This window comes from Gymnoscopelus microlampas (assembly GCF_963454915.1).
Source record: "Gymnoscopelus microlampas genome assembly, chromosome: 13".
In the NCBI taxonomy this organism is placed as follows: domain Eukaryota; kingdom Metazoa; phylum Chordata; class Actinopteri; order Myctophiformes; family Myctophidae; genus Gymnoscopelus; species Gymnoscopelus microlampas.
This window is the reverse complement of record NC_139950.1, coordinates 50,956,518-50,974,181: the sequence shown is the minus strand read 5'-3', so window position 1 is coordinate 50,974,181 and position 17,664 is coordinate 50,956,518. Positions and strand designations below refer to the sequence as shown.

The following is a 17,664-nucleotide window of genomic DNA, read 5'->3' as shown; positions in this document are numbered from 1 at the left end:
AAAGTTTTTTTTTTCTGATTGCAAAACGTCTTCTCTCTCAAAACCTAAGTCTTTGGTCTCGATTTTTTTTTTCTCTCTCTCGGATTTTTTTGTGTGAGGGGTTGAAGTTCAGAAGGCGTGTCCTACGATGAAAAGATGTAAGACACCTCTCCATTGGTCACTCGGAGTCTGAGTGACAGCTTGACAACTTCCTTGACCACCCCCCTCCCCCGGCCAACAACAACATTCTACTCCTGTCCAGTACATTTCTCCAGCTGTGGCAGATTTTTGTGGTGCGACACTTTGGCAGATAGTCAGTGCGTAAGTATTTTAACTTCCCTCCTTTTAACCTTTTCACATATTAGGCCTATGACTTTATTTAATTGAATTATATAAGATAGTAATTTAAAATACATAATTGTGCTGCTAGTGGCCGTCACTCCGTGACTCGCGCGTCCAACGCCTATTGCCAGCCTGCAGCATGTCGTTGCATGTGTATTATGTAGCTACTCCAGTTACCAGGTCAATCATCCATAACGTTAGTTCATGCTCTTATTGTGATGTGCTGCAATTATTTTAGCGTTGTTTGATGCAACTATTATCATTGAGTAAATGAAAAGTGCAGCTTAGTGTGCTAGGCTCTCAACTACGACGCATCCAAATAGGTACATTCTGACGTTTGCGTAACTGTTTATATATTGACATAATTGTTGTTCTGGGAACCCAAATGAGTATGAAACTTAAGCCAGGGGTCTTCAACGCTTTTCAGGCCAAGGACCCCCTAGCTCAGAGAGAGATGAAGCAGGGCCCCAATACATAGTGTATAAAATGAAGATTAAACTTGTTCATATATTTCATAGATAGCTTCACAGACTTGTTTGACAGACACTGTCATGTTGGATTCAAGTTAATGTGTATTTTCAGACATTTAACCACTTCAGCCCTCAAATACTTAGTATTTGAGGGCTGAACTACTTAGTAAAGACCTTTCACTCTGTACTTGGTCTGCTTTTTTTTTCCTCTACACCAAACATCTTTCCAAAAAATAGCAGATCTACAAGCTTGTAGTGCGAGGCGCTGTGAGCTTGTAGATCTGCTATTTTTGGCTAAAGTTCTCTTCAGTAGTAGGGAGGGATGCTAGGTTACGGTGACGGACCCCCTGTTGAAGACCCCTGACTTAAGCATTCTATTTTGTCTCACCACACCGACGTGCTACTGTACACGGTACAGTAAAAGGGGAAACCACACCAATGTCCTAATTGACCGAAATGATAGTACCCAAGAAAAGTGTTTCTTAATCAAAATCAAAGCAGCCTAATCAAAAATATGAAAACAACACGGTACACATTCAGGCTCCTACAGCCTGTAGCCATGTATTATGGCCTCAATGACAATAACTTCTCCTTGTCTCCCTGGCAGAATGCAGAACCAACCATGCAGGCCACAGGCCCAGGTAAGGATAATTTGTTCACATTCACATACATTTGGTCACCTTGTGGTCATTGCGGGACAACAGAGACAAAATATTAAGTTGTTTTCCAGTGTTGTCCTGCGTTTGTGTGACTTGAACAATAAGAACAAATCAATGTTAAATCCAATCGATAACTGCAGAGTGGCGACAGTCTCTTTGAATGAGTGCATCTGCCAATTGTAAAAAAGTAGCATTGTTCTTCATAAATAGCCAATATTATTTAATAAAGACGGAATGCACTTGCCCATCGGGCAACCTGAAGGCAAACAACATTTGCCTGAACGTTTTATTAACTTGCCACGGGCAGTCGGGCAACCGTTAGTGTCAACCCCTGCTTGTGTTTGCCTTACTTACTGTGAATCACTCTTAAGAGTGTCTGCTAAATGCCTAAATTGTAATTGTACATTTTAAAATGGCTGTCATAAAATTTGATGTCTGTTATTCTTTTCCTTTTGTAAGGGCTCTTGCCCTACACATGTGCACTAAACACATACCAATGCTGCAACAGCTTCATGAAGGCCTTGAGGTTTACGACCTCATCAAGAGATAGCCAATGGAGTGTTGCAGTAAACATCATGCAAATCGTTACACATTATCTCTATAGTCAAGTGATCAAGACGGCTCCATCCGATTTTTCATATTCCATCCTTATTGGCGCATTCCCAACATTGCTGGCCCACAATAACCTACCTTACCTGGTGGAGACCTGTGCTCCGAGGAGCGCTTTTTCTAGTCTTGTATTATTTTGAATGCCTTAACATTTCCTCAAGTGCCAAGTGGTATTTTCATTGTTGGATCAAACTGTTGGGCTGTAATACTCTTTTGTTTTCTTAGGTGGACGTGCATTACATTGTGTCACACCTGGTCCCAGAAATGTCTCCACAAGGCTCGGCAAATCATGTGGAGGAGTCAAAGATCTTGGATAACTTCCAATATCTTTTACTTGAGGGTAGGTAAAACCTTCCATAAGACATTTTGATATTGGCTTAGGTCCTAAGCTAAGTCCAAGAAGTTTGGGAACCACTGGTGTAGGATCTCCTATACCTTAGGAGATCCTACACCAGTGGTTCCCAAACTTCTTGGGCTCAGGTCACCCGTGTAAATAAACTTTTCATCCACGGCACCCCTGAATTACATTGTTACTTTACAGCACCTTACATTTATGTCACATTATGGTATGCATTATTTAAATCCTCCCCCCTAAATTACAGTTTGTCACAAGGAAAACTGAGAGAATATCTGTTTCCATTACAGGACACATTGCAAATAACATTATACTTGACGTTTAACCACTTGAACCCTAGCATTCCTATTCTGAGGGGAACATTCACCAAAAAACGCGTTGTGAGCTTGTAGATTGCTCATTTTGGTGAAGAGATTACGCACCAAGTACGGTGCACCTCAACTCCGTTTTATTAAGTGTAGAGGTTCTAAGTGTTAAACTGAAGTGATATTGATACATTCCAAACATTATCAAAGTATTTTGCGGCACCCCTGGACTTGGACCTGGGCGTCACGGCACCCACTTTGAGAAACCCTGTCCTACACTCATACAGCACATCATATGCCCAGATTTTAACCAATTTTAGAATCAGAATAGTCTTTGTCACAATGATCTTTATTGTCACATCACAGGTTTACAGGTGTAAAACAATGGGTGAAATGTGTTTTTGTGCAAGCTCCGTAGTATTTTGTTTATTTTCATAAAGGAAAAAGAAGTGGAGCCACTAACTAACCGGGTACAGGGCAAGCAATGTTCTCAAGTGATCGTAGTGTATCTTGTCAGTAGCACAACACAATTTCATTATCTGGATATCGGACTGTCAGACAAATAATACGGTTTCCGATCATAATCATATTTGGTCCGTTGTGTATTTTATTGGTGATTCTTGTGAATGAGTTGTTTAAGCTTTGAAACTTGTTACTTCAGATGTTGATTCTGATCTCTTGTCCTTTCTAAGATGTACAACCAGAAGATGCGGCTGAAGAAGAGAGACCCTCTGTGCCCATGGTGATGCAATGGCTGACTGGGCAGGGACACAGGCATTTGCTGGTGTCGGAGAGAAAGAAAATCAAAATAGTTGACCACAACTGTCTAGTCCACAGGCCACACTGTTTGTTATCCAATTGTTAGTGCTTGTAACACTTCCAACAGCCCACCTTGAAGATTACGAGTCTTTTAAGACCAACTTGCTTTCTGACATTAATGGTGCAAGCTTTGACAGAGTGTAACTTGTAAATAACTGTACATTGTCACTTTTTTACTCCAGTCCATTGTCAATTTTTACTTGTGTTAAGGATACAAACTTAAAAGTGAACTTGGACGATTATGAACCTAAATTGCACTGTCCTGATGTGAGGACATCATATACACTATGACATTTGGATGACATCACAGCAGGAGGGGGTACATTGTTTAAAAATGTCAGCTGTGGTGTAGAAATGAAATGCAAAGAACACCCTCTTCATTTTTATAGTGTTCCAGGTCCAATTGTGTCTGCTTATTTATTTGTGTCATCACTTCCAATTTCACTTCTGTATCTTGACTGAGGTTTCTATCTTGATTGGATAAAATTGGCATCCCAACCTGAGAATGCATTTTCTGTTAGAGAGCCGGAGAGACATGTTACTGAACCCTCTAAAGCAATGAGTACGATCAGAATCTAGAGCTAGAGCTATTTAACACTTAATTTAACGAAAGAAAATCACTTACCCTCCCTAACTTTTGAAATGTTTGCACCTTTCAAGGGCACTGGCAGTATAACACTGACATTGTAACTGTTTAAAAAAAGACATCTTTAAAATCTTTTTCACTGAAAATGTAGTTGTATGAATACATGGTGAATTGCTATCTGTTAATTTGACCTTCAAATGCAGTTTATGCTAATTATAGGAAAGTCAATGTTGGATAAATACATTTCTGCTCAATTTAGGCCTTGTCTGTGTATACTGAAATGCTGGTTGAGAATGCAAAAACAAAATGTGCTTCCGCATACTAAGTTAGAACTGCATTTGTTAGGATTTAAGGTATTGTTGGCAGGTTGAAAATATGCATGTGGCATTTAAAGCTACAGTCCCAAATAATCTGTACTATTACCTTTTTAATTCAATGGGGCAAATGAAATCCAACCCAAGTCTACCACCAGGTTTCCCTAGGGTATGAGTTTCAGTGAGTGAGTCAGTAGTCTCTTGATGGGTATGTGGGTCCCTCACCTCTGCTCTTGTGATGCTGCCAGCGTAATTCAATAGCCTCACAGAAAACTATACCTTACCTTAACCTGACAATAACTAACCTATCATAAAAAAGTGACCCGCAGTGGATTCGAACCCTCAGGCCTTGGATGATGGATCATAAAGTAAGCGCACAATCAGACTAAACGTTTCCAAAGCAGTCTATCTGGAATGGGCCTGGCCAGTAGGCCAGTCACTTCAGCCTTGCCTTAATTAGAATAATGAATATAACATGAAATAATGTATAGCTTTATTTTATAACTTCAAGGGTTCCCAAACGTTTCAGGCTGTGACTCCCTAAAATAATCATATTTGAACTGGGGACCCCCCAAAATAATCATACTTGAACTGGGGACCACCCACCCTGACAAGCACTTGAAATTGTAGGAATTACATTTAGTTTTACTCGGTTCCACAGATAAATATTGTGAAAATAGCCAAACTACAAGCGCACTGCGCACAATGCCTTAAGAAGGTCTTAAAAGTCATTAAATTGTCACTTAAAAATATGTTACCCTGTATACACTTGGTATGTATAGGTTGGTTTGTTTACTGTTGAGAGAGAAAACTATGTTGCCCATTAAGCTAATCTGGGGACCGCCTCTGAGGGTCCCGGTCCCAAGTTTTACTATAACAATAACAACAATACAACAATTTTAAATACAGATCACAAACTGTAAGTAGAACAGAAACCTAGCATTAGGGAATCATCTGAATTGCTAATAGCCTAAAATGCTCAATAGTGTAGCGCCCAGAGTTGGGATGGAGCTCTGACCTCAGTCCCAGAGGACCACAATGGAAACAAGCCTTTGTGTGTTATCCTTATAACATCATTGTAAAAATCGTACCTCTGTATCCTACTGTTAATAAAGTATTCCATAAATCTGTTTACTCAAACTGTTTACTGTACATATATTTATGTTTTGTTTTTATGATGTTTTGCATAGTAGTGTATATACTGTCTGTCATAAATGTCTCTATGAATTCAGTAGGAAGGACCCTAATGGAAACAAGTCATAGGCTTTCTTGGGTTTAAATCCTCTTAGCTGACCTTGCATTAAACTGTACTTTCACGTTTGTTTGTTTTTTTTGGCAAACTGCTAATATTTCAATCAATCAAAAAACAGTGCTGGCCGTAACACACCTCCATCCCTGCATTCAACAAACTACATAAGGAAGGGAGGCGCTGTCACTCAGACTCCGAGTGACCAATGGAGAGGTGTCTTACATCTTTTCAGCGTAGGACACGCCTTCTGAACTTCAACCCCTCACACAAAAAAATCCGAGAGAGAGAAAAAAAGAATCGAGACCAAAGACTTAGGTTTTGAGAGAGAAGACGTTTTGCAATCAGAAAAAAAAAACTTTCATTGGCAAACAAGGAAAAAAAACATTAAAAACATGTTATTTAGCACAACACATTTTATTACCCAAACATTTTACTAAGTATTTTGTTTTATGTAGTTTAAACAGTTTTCCTTATTTTTTTACTCTTGAATTTTAAAAGTCTTGTTCTCAATTATTTTTTCTTTTCTTTCAAGTCTTATATTTTTTTGCTTGCAAATACTTTTTTTGATTGCGTTTTTAATTTGTTTTAATGAAAAACATGTTTTTGTTCTTTTTATATAATTTCCTTTGCTTACTAATTATAATTCTTTGCTTGCTGTTTTATTTTGTTTTCATTCAAAACTATTCTTTGCTCTGTTTATATTTTTTCTCTCTCAAATATTTTTCTTTTGTTTGGTTAATAAAGACACAAATGTAACTCCATACTATATGCTTCCAGTCGCTAGTTTAAAGTCTCCTTTCAATCATCAGGATATGCGTTTTGCTAAATTATGGTCCTATCTATTATAAAATTGACGATAAAGTAGGCTATTCTCTAGGATAATGATCTGGTCTCATTCTGACGCGATATTGAAAGATGGCGGACCTACAGTCGTGGAACAATCGGCTTCATTTTCGGTCTGTAGAAAGCAGCGGAGTGGCTTTGTCCATCTCATTTATACAGTCTATGGTTTGCACAAACACACATACACTTGTAGTACTATTTGAGAGGACATCAACATTGTAAGAGGTTATTTTTATAAATGGCATTTATTTAATTTTTTTATACCCTGGCCCGGGTTAAGGCCCCTCAGGGCCGTGGAACTACACACCAAATCAAAGCCCCCCCCCCCCCCCCCCCCCCCCTCAACATTAATAGGACAATATCGGGTGCATTCGAGCGGCCAGCATCGAGTGAACGTGCGCGTGCGTTTCGGTGCACGTGCCACCGCCAGCACGACGGCGCTGACACTGGGCAACTTGGCCTTACCAACTTCAGTCTATGCTATAACTACAGTGTCTATCATTACAAATTACATTTATTATTAAGGAAGTTACTTTATGGTCATTACAGTCGTAGGCTAGAATAATGTGATGAGATGGGTAGCAAACGGGTACATTTTATAACAAATGTTTCATAATGATTGTCCTATTCTTCATAAGAAATTCAACAGTCTCAATTCAAGTTTAGAATTGAGAACGCCATCACGCCTAGTCTTGAACGTGCATGCACACACACACACATACATTTGTATTACTATTTGAGCTCTATTACTACACACACACACACACACACACACACACACACACACACACACACACACAAGAAAAAACCTCCGACATCTAACACTTCATGGAGTACATTTTTTCTACCAAATTAACCGAATGAAAGTCACATTCGTCTCCAGCGCGCATGCTGGAGACGCACGCACGCGTGCAAAACGCCCTCTGCATCCTCGTATCTATACTTTAGTATTCCAACTATGCGCGCGCGCGCACACACGCACGCACACACAGTCACACACACACTTTTGTTTGGTACATCCACTCCACTCTTTTGCATTACCAAATCCAGCTACTGCCAATATATCACCTTCCTGTTTTGCCACTATTAACTCCAGTGTACATTTGCAAACAACTGTAATTATATACACAATTCCCCCCGTGTGCATAACTGCAATAGAAATACATAATTCTCACTCTGATTCCGTTCAATCTCAACTGCAGTGTTGCATTATGGTTAAGATTCTCTTTGCCAATCCACTCTAATGATCACAAAATGACAGAATTACGATAGGATTCTCGTTCTGCTGTGACAAGACGTAGCCCCACCAGTGTTGCCAGATCCTGTGAGAGAAACAAGCGACCAGATCTAGGAAAACCAGCCCATCAAGTATACATCAGCTATTTGAAAATAGCATTATTGCAGCTATTTGAAAGCAGCAGCTATTTGAAGATAGCGTTATTTGAAAAAAGCAGATCTACAAGCTCACAACGCGTCGCGATGCGACGCGTTGTGAGCTTGTAGATCGGCTATTTTCAAATAAAATCTTGTGGGGAAATTACAATAAGCAGATCTGTGCTTGGAGCTCTTTTTAGTCCAATGTAGGAGCTCTCAGGTCGGTGTCACACGTGCCAAAAAAGAACAGATGAATGAATGAATGTATTTTTTCAGTCTCTGTTTACAACAAATCAAAACACACTTGGGTGTTGAACAAAAAAATCCTCATCACTAATGTACATTTATCCAACCAACTCTCACACACAATTTAATGAAAAGAAGGAACAGGCCGAATGCTTATTCTTTGCCTATCCTTTACAATCCTTCAAATATATATTTTAACATTAGAAAACCTTGCCGATACGCTGCAAGATAAAAAGAAAGAAAATGTTTTATTCAAAACTGTACTCCTGAATTATTTTACTTTTTAAGGCTTTTTTAAATCTCCTCTGAGAACAAAACTTCAACCCATCACTAAGGCTATTCCATAGTTTAACTCACACAATTGAAAGCTTTTACATTAGTTCTGACTTTTGTACGTGTTTTAAAAAACGCATAACCCTCTTAAACTCTAATGGATATGACGTCTGGAGGCCATTTGTAACAGCGCTGGGAGCGAGAGAGAAAAAACTTCACCCTTTGAGGGCTAGTGGATCTGTCCTGTTTGTTTATAAACACCATTTTGATCGTGGATTATAATAGATTTAAAATGTTTGTGACCGTTTGAAAAAGGCTATAAAACACAAACCGCTGGCACTGGGTGAGTACATTGTGTGGCATTACTCTGGCAGGGAATGTGTTAATCTTAGCGCTAAAGATTATTTCCAAGGTTTTTATGTACGCCGTTATCTACACGTTTCTATGTGCAGGACTTTATGAATAATGGATTAGTCGATTCAAGGTATAACTGGCTTTGTTTATTATTCTAGATCTACAAGCTAACAACGTGTCGCATCGCAATGCACCGTTAGCTTGTAGATCTGTTATCTAGTTCGCTCGTAGATCTGTTATTTTTTCTCGCGCGATGGAGTAGCCTATAAATTAACCCATTAAGACCTCGAACGCATCTGTGTCACTTTAGATTTCTTTGGCTATTCAAAAATAGCAGATATACAAGCTCATGGCGCGGCACCGAGTGCCGCGCTATGAGCTTGTAGATCTGCTATTTTGGAAAAATCTTGAATTTTTTTTTTTTTAGATTTATATTTCAAGATTTCTCAAAAATCTAGATTTTTATTTTTTTTGTTGATTTTTTTCAAAAAACTATTAGAATTCAGAAAACATTTTTAAGAATCATCTCAGGTCTTAATGGGTTAAAAGCTTAAATCCCACAGAAGGCCCTGCCGGCAGGCCAGTGGGGGTTACACACATCACACGCATTGGGGAGGATGAAATAACTACATAGATCAGCAGAAAGCAGCCTGGTGGGACATGAGAGAACGTACAGTAGCAGCCATGGTCATTATCAACTTGGAACGAGAAGTGAACTGCATTGGAGAACACATGGAACATACACACAGCTCTAAACTCATGAGAGATGCTTTAGAGGAAGAGATAAAACACACAAAATGAAAGCAGTCATGTTTGATAAATGACCCGTGGGTGACACGCAATCCCTCGTCCATCACTGATGACATCAGAGCCAGCAGCCAGATGGCTCCACATCCAGGGATTCCTGCTTTCCCCCAAAGAACTTCCTTAGAAGCCCTGGAGATTTAATTAATCTTCATTTCACTCCTGCTGGGTTCGGCTCTGTTGGCCCAGTGCGCTCTCTCTCTCTCTCTCTCTCGCTCTCACACACTCTCCCTCTCCCTCTCCCTCTCTCACCCTCTCTCTCAACTCCTTTGAATTTTAACTCAAAACTGAACAACTTGCTGAGTAGGAACTTCTCTTCTTGATTGACTTTGTGTATTAGTGTGTGTGTGTGTGTGTGTGTGTGTGTGTGTGTGTGTGTGTGTGTGTGTGTGTGTGTCCTTGACAATACAGCGCGCGCACACACTCACTCGTACAGCAAAAATCTTTCCTATAACGTCCTTGACGACACATTACTAATGTCTCAGCTCATAATAACGTTGAGCTGCTCATAATTGTACAGCTGTGCCATCTGCTCATTACGCTCAAGTCCCCGTCACTCAACAGTTTTCTACTCGCTTCGCCACCGGATCCAATAGAACAGCTCTGCATCGTTTATATTATTGTGTTTTGACCAATTATCTTGAATTAACCCATTAAGACCGGGGATGCATCTGCGTCTCATTATAAGATTTTTTTGGGCTATTCAAAAATAGCAGATCTACAAGCTCATAGCGCGGCACCGAGTGCCGCGCTATGAGCTTGTAGATCTGCTATTTTTTGAAAAATCATGAAAATGTGTGCAAATCTTTTTTTCAAAGCGAACATTTGTAACTCAAATATTTGCTTCTGGGGGATTCTACAAATGTCTTCTAAATCCTTTGAAAAGACATATTTGCTATAATATCAGTGGTTCTCAAAAAATGATATAGCCGTGGACCCCCATCTCAAAATGTTTTCCAGAAGTTGTAAGAGACTCAAAAATGTTCGCTTTACAAAATATATATTCAAAGATTTACACACATTTTCACACGTTTTTTTCCAAAAAATAGCAGATCTACAAGCTCATAGCGCGGCACTCGGTGCCGCGCTATGAGCTTGTGGATCTGCTATTTTTGAATAGCCCAAAGAAATCTAAAATGACACAGATGCGTTCCAGGTATTAATGGGTTAATTAAGTGTAACACATAGCTTGCTTCACTTAGGGTGCATTTATTTCAGTTAGTATTTATTCACGTCCACCAGCCAGGTCATGTCAGGTGAGCTGTCAGTAAAAGAAGAGTTCTATTGAACTCAACATAAATCACTTTGCATATTTATGGCGTGTCACTGTCAATCACTGCATATCCACGTCAGTCAGGCTGCTGGGTAACTATGCACAAAGTTGATAGCATCAATGCCACCATTGTAGAAGTTTAAATAGAGCCCTGGGCTATGTGTGTGCCTTCCAGGCATCACTGTATTCATATTGAACCTTGAAACCGTACGGAACATTAATATGCATGGATGGAGGGACTCACTGGTTCCTTGTCCAACCACATCAATGAGCGGAATAGTAGCAAAACTGCAAGGTAGGAGAGAGGGAGAAAAAGGCGGCTTTCCATATGCATGGCCTCACCCCACACCACACCACACCGACCACGTGTGCCTCGGTTTCCACTACAATGAAGTGGGTAGAGTGGTGTGTAAGTGGTACTAAACTGGTGCCTAAAAAGTACCCAGTCCTGGGTAGGTCTGAGCTAGGCCAAGCTGGGCCACGTGCACAGGTGATTTGCATTGACAGTTGGCCACTCACCTACATTCCATTGTTAGGCAAAAAATTACAAATGAGTGTGAATGACCGGAGTCTGCTACTCATACCTGTGGATTTGAGCAGGGGTACCTTTGTGTAATGGAAACGGTAGATATTTTGATGCGGTGTGGTGTGGTGTGGTGTGGTGTGGTGTGGTGCTTAAGCTGCAATGGAAAGGGGGGTAAAGAGAGGTGTGTGTGTGTGTGTGTGTGTGTGTGTGTGTGTGTGTGTGTGTGTGTGTGTGTGTGTGTGTGTGTGTGTGTGTGTGTGTGTGTGTGTGTGTGTGTGTGTGTGTGTGTGTGTGTGTGCGTGCGTGCGTGCGTGCGTGCGTGCGTGCGTGCGTGCGTGCGTGCGTGCGTGCGTGCGTGCGTGCGTGCGTGCGTGCGTGCGTGCGTGCGTGCGTGCGTGCGTGCGTGCGTGCGTGCGTGCGTGCGTGCGAAGACGTATCACCTGTGGTACACTGGTATAGATGGGTGGGCTGTCTCTCTGCATCCCTCTCTCTGTGTCGTCCTCACAGCCTGTCGCTGCTGTGTCTCCAGTGTGAGAAAAAAGGCCTGAATAATTGAACACAGAGCAAGAAGATTCATGAAAAGCTTGGCTGGTAGAACCGCTGCGGGCCCCCCCCCCCGGTCCCCCACCGTCCTGAACAACACAAATCTCCACCATGCCGCTCCAGAAGGGCAGCAAAAACGCAACAAACTCATCCATATGTAGTAGTGTGTCTCGTCTCACCACTGTCCACTGAGAGAGGGCGAGAGAGAGAGAGAAAGTTAACTGCATGAACTAGAGTTCTGCATTTTAAATGGCTGTGTGAACAGTTAGCGCGGGGGGGGGGGGGGGGGGGGTTGTTATTGTTTTGAGCCTCAGGCTTTCAGGAGAAGTTTTTTACGCAAAAAGAATAACTTCATTTCTATCATTTAGTCACCCTGTGATGTCTGGAATACAAAAGGAGAATTTCCCTTTGTATAACATTCCACTAAGGCATTGGTTCTCAAAGTGGGACCCCCCCCCCCCCCCAGGGGTCCTTGAGGGAGTTCCAGAGGGTCTCCAGCTAAATGATAGATAGTTAGGAACCAAATGGACCCTTATGGGTCTGTAACTCTGAGAGTGTACAAATGGAACCAAATGGACCCTAACGGGTCCATTTGGTTCCATTTGTACACTCTCAGAGTTAAATTAACATTGATTTTACAATATAAATTGGGGTCCCAGAGATAGAAAGGCCATTAAATGGGGGTCCATAGCCTAATGCATGTCAAACTGGGGGTCCTTGAAATTAAAATGGTTGAAAATTACTGGTAGACTAGAGCTGTAAAGATCTTCTCTTATGGGGGTCCCGGAAGGAAGAATCCAGAAAATGAGAAAATACTTGATGATTTTTTTTTAAAAAGAGGCCAAGATTATATATCTGTGTAATCCAAAGCTCTCATTCTGAAGGTGTTTACCTTTCCAAAACATAACCATAGAAGAAGAAAATAAACTTTTTAGACTAATTCCCGGCGCTAAATCGTCACGTGGACGAATGACCCACTCGCCTGGGCACTGGCTTGTGTGTGAACAGGCTCCGGTTGAACCCCACGGGCACGCCCATGGGCGTGTTCTTCACTCCAGCATGTCACGGTTTGAACCAGAAGTCAATTAAAAAGTAAACTTTAAAGATAAAACGATGTTTTGAAAGTATAGCGATATACTACTAGATAAAAGACATTTGGATTATCGTTAATATCGTTTTGCTGCCGTTAATCTTAGCCTCGATTTACTTCAATTCATCAAGTATTTTCTTAGTTTTTGGATTCTTCATTCACTGTAAAGCAGGGGTCTTCAACCTTTTCAGGCCAAGGACCCCCTAGCTGAGAGAGAGATGAATGCAGGGACCCCCTCTATATTATATAAAAGTGTGTTTCAGATAAACTTTTGCTGCTCTTTTTTTCCCCTCTACACCTATACCTCTTTGCCAAAAATAGCAGATCTACAAGCTCACAACGCCTCGCAGCGCGAGGCGTTGTGGGCTTGTAGATCTGCTATTTTTGGCTAAAGTTCTCCTCAGAAAAGGGATGCTAGGGTTCGAGTGGTTAATGTAAAAAAAGAAAATTATGTCACAAAGATTTGGCGGACCCCCTGTAGCAATTCTGAGGACCCCCTAGGGATCCCGGACCCCCTGTTGAAGACCCCTGCCGTAAAGGAATGATTACAAACAAAACTAAATACTCCCCGTGTTCAAGGACTACTGGGGCTTTTACCAATTTATTGTATTGTTTGTCTTACTGAAGAATTGAGCACAAATACCGCAATGGAAACAAGCCCCAAGAAGGGCCTTTTGTGTTTGGGCTTCTAGGCCTCCTAATAATATGAGTTAAAGTGACACAAATGACAGACACAATGAGGCGTGCGCTGCAGGCGGTGCCTGGTGGCTCAGACGGTCAATGTACGGACGGACCACACCGCTCACTGGGACCAGAGTTTGAATCCGACTCCCTCCAAGTCTCACTTCTCTGTTTCTGCAACTCTCTAATAAAGCAAACATTGCTCTAATCCTATTTTTAGCGGTGCCAACCGCTCTACACGTGGCTTTGACTCGGTGTCTGTGTGTCTGTCTGTGTGTCTGTGTGTCCGTATGAGCCCGGGATGAGCACGGCAAAGAAGCAACACATACAAACACACACACACACACACACACGGACTTGGAGATTGCCTATGCCATCTCTCCTCTCATTTGCCACACGTGCCACCGGTTATCAAAGAGGGGTCCAGGGACCCCCAGAGACGTCCGCCCGTATGAGCACGGGATGAGCACGGGATTTTAAACAGCTATAACTCCAGTTTGCAGCATGCCACCAAGTCCACATTTGGTATGTGGACTTGACTACACACCAATACGGGACGAGCATGAATTGCTCAAGCCCCGCCCCCTCTGTCTTCCCATTGGCTGGCCTTTAAACAGCCATAACTCAAGTTCGCAGCATGCTACGGAGTACAAATTTTGTACATGGACTAAAACCACCAATAGGCACAAACTGTAATTACTTAAGCCCCGCCCCCTCTGTCTGCCCATTGGCTGGGCTTTAAACAACCATTATTCCAGTTTGCAGCATGCTACCAAGTACAAATTTGGTAAGTGGACCCAAAGGCACCGCTTCCTTCACACAGGGTGTGATTTCTTTTTCTATTGTGAGAACCAGAAAAATGGTCCTCACAATGTGTTATGTATGTATATTTCTCAAATGTTACTATAGTGGTGGGCAGTGGTGTAAAGAAACTAAGTACATTTACTTAAGTACATTTTTGAGGTATTTGCACTTTACTTGAGTATTTCCAATTTCCAATACTTTTACTTCTGCTCCACTACATCTCAGAGGCAAATATTGTACTTTTACTCCACTACAATTATTTTAAAACTTTAGTTACTAGTTACTTTGCAGATATAAATGATTACATTATAAAACATAAAATTAACCACATCAGGCTGTTTGAAAATAGCAGATCTACAAGCTCACAACGCGTTGCGATCTGAGCTTGTAGATCTGCTATTTTCAAACATTTTTGTACAGTACATTTTTATACCAATACCTAACCTTTGTACTTTTACTCAAGTTCATTTTTAAATTCAGGACTTTTAATTGTAACAGAGTACTTCTACAGTACATGTACATTGCAGTACTGATACTTTTACCACTGGTGGTGGGGTCATTTAGCCCTCACAAGTATAGTAATCCAAGTACACACACACACACACACACACACACACACACACACACACACACACACACACACACACACACACACACACACACACACACACACACACACACACACACACACACACACACACACACACGTGTGTAGTGTTGACCTGGCAGAACAGAGCCTCTACCCCTGGCATTTTTATCCCTCATGCCCTTTTCACATGTCACAGTTCACACACACACACACACACACACACACACACACACACACACATGTCACAGTTCACACACATAAAGGAGGCTCACTGCCACCAGACATCATGAAGGTGGATCAAAGCCAAAGGGCTCACACATCCACTCTGAAGGATATCTATAGAGTACAGAAGTCCTGACGTCACTCGTTCATCCCCTGGGTCGTGGAAGTCATTTCTCTATGGAGAATAACATTGGGTCGTCTTAGAATCGCTTTATGATAGTCAGTCACTTATATTTGATACGAAAATGTAACTTATTTGGCGGAAGTAACGTTAGCGTTTTCTCACCGTCAGTTGATGCTTCATATCCATAAGAGTCAAACCGCCGGGGTCACTTGTTTATTTTTTGAACACAGTTCTTATTTGACGCGATATTAAACACGTCTATGGGGATTCAGAACGGGGGGGAAAAAGAACGCAACCCAGGTAGGATGTGTAAATCACGTCAGACTTCGGTGATCTGTACTTTAGTATTCCAACAAAATAGCTACACCCCCCCACACAAAAGAAAAAGGAAAAAAAAAATGCTACTACTATTAATAAATATAAGTTTTCTTTTTAACCCATTGAGACCTGAAGCCGATTCTACATGTCTCCTAAATCTCAACAGTTTTCTGAAAAACGTATGTTTCTATATCAGTGGTGCTCAATCTTTTTCATGTCAAGGACCGCCAAAATTATATGTATTTGGCCGCCGACCCCCATCAAAATATGTTGTTCTAGGGACCCCCCAGAGGCAAAGATTTGAGTTAAAAATGTTCGCTTAAAAAATATATACATTCAAAGATTTGCACACATTTTCACGATTTAAAAAAATAGCAGATCTACAAGCTCGTAGCGCGGCACTCGGTGCCGCGCTATGAGCTTGTATATCTGCTATTTTTGAATAGCCTAAAGTGTAAATTAATGCTTTTTAGCTCAAATAAAAAAATGACACAATTCCAGATGTGACTTGTAAACACAGTTCTTTGCAAGTTGTTTTTTTTTTACAAGCAGCAAAATGAAACACGGTGCAAAGACTCCCACATCACTCTCCAAAAAAAACACATTTTGGACACAAAGTACTGCAGGCTGAAAGGGAGGCAGTCAAGCAAGTAAATGTAGGTAAATGTTTTAGACCTGCTATCTCCGGCATGTTCCAGGGGGCCTCCTCCCCAGCTACGGACCCCTCTGAAGCACTGGGACCAGGGGGTCCAAAAGTGTCACAATCATTTTAACCCCTTTAACCATATTTTATACTTTGGGCTATTCAAAAATAGCAGATCTACAAGCTCATAGCGCGGCACCGAGTGCCGCGCTATGAGCTTGTTGATCTGCTATTTTTTTTAAATCGTGAAAATGTGTGCAAATCTTTGAATATATATATCTTTTAAAAGCGAACATTTGTAACTCAAATCTTTGCTTCTGGGGGGTCCCTGGAACAAAACATTTTGAGATGGGGTCAGCGGCCAAATACATATCATTTTGAGGGTCCATGAAATGGAAAAGTTTGAGAACCACTGGGCTGAAAAACTGTTTCTCAATGTTGAGGACCGGCGACCCCCCCCCCATGTGTCCTTGAGGGGGTTCCAGGGGGTCCCCAGCTAAAAGAAAGCTTGGATAGTAGCAAATGGAACGAGCATGTGAGCATGTAGATCTGGAATCTTCAGCAAAGATGACTGCCTAGAACGACTTAACTCGTTTTTAGCTTTTCATCACTTGCCTGCCAAGACCGAGTTAACTCGTTTTTAGTAAAAAAAAAAAAGTTTTTTTTTTTTTATTTGACCCAAAGACCAAGGAGATATGAATTTTCGAAGATCTTTACTCTCATCCACTTCCTTGTTAACTTAAAACTTTAAAATGTTGTATCTCGGCTCCTGAGTACTTTTTTTTTTTCATTGAAAAAGCTCTGGCATGAATAACAATAGGCAGTGAAAATAATGCAGGCAGTCAATGTGTGTAGAAGTGGTTAAATGTCTGAAACTTGGATCCGACATATTAATAGAAAATATAATTTGTAAACAACACTGATAGTTCTGTCAAACAGGTCTATATAGCCATCTATGAAATCTATGAAAAGGTTTAATTCACTTGTACAAGCTCTTGTTTGATTGGATCTTGTTTAGTTGATACACTTATTTAATTTAGCTCTTGCTCATTTGATTTTCATATTTGTCTCATGATAACTGATATATTGCATTTTTACCTTAACGCTAGGTATAATCTTAGTTGCTTGTTTTAGAAGAGAATGCACTTAATAATTCAGGTGATTAGTAGTTCCGTTCCCTACCTATGTTGAATGCACTTAATGTATGTCGCTTTGGATAAAAATGTCTGCTAAATGACTGTAATCTAATGTAATAATCTGCAACACAGTT

General features: G+C 41.0%; 1 protein-coding gene across 1 annotated transcript; it reads left to right on the top strand.

Annotated features, from left to right (window-relative positions):
• The first annotated feature begins 249 nt into the window (after positions 1-249).
• On the top strand, positions 250-4,184 carry LOC311058976 (uncharacterized protein). The gene is made up of 4 exons (XM_084076541.1): positions 250-300; positions 1,399-1,432; positions 2,285-2,399; positions 3,412-4,184. The coding sequence occupies exons 2-4, from the start codon at positions 1,400-1,402 to the stop codon at positions 3,582-3,584; spliced, it is 321 nt and encodes a 106-aa protein (XP_083932667.1). The 5' UTR covers positions 250-300; position 1,399; the 3' UTR covers positions 3,585-4,184.
• The last annotated feature ends 13,480 nt before the right edge of the window (positions 4,185-17,664 follow it).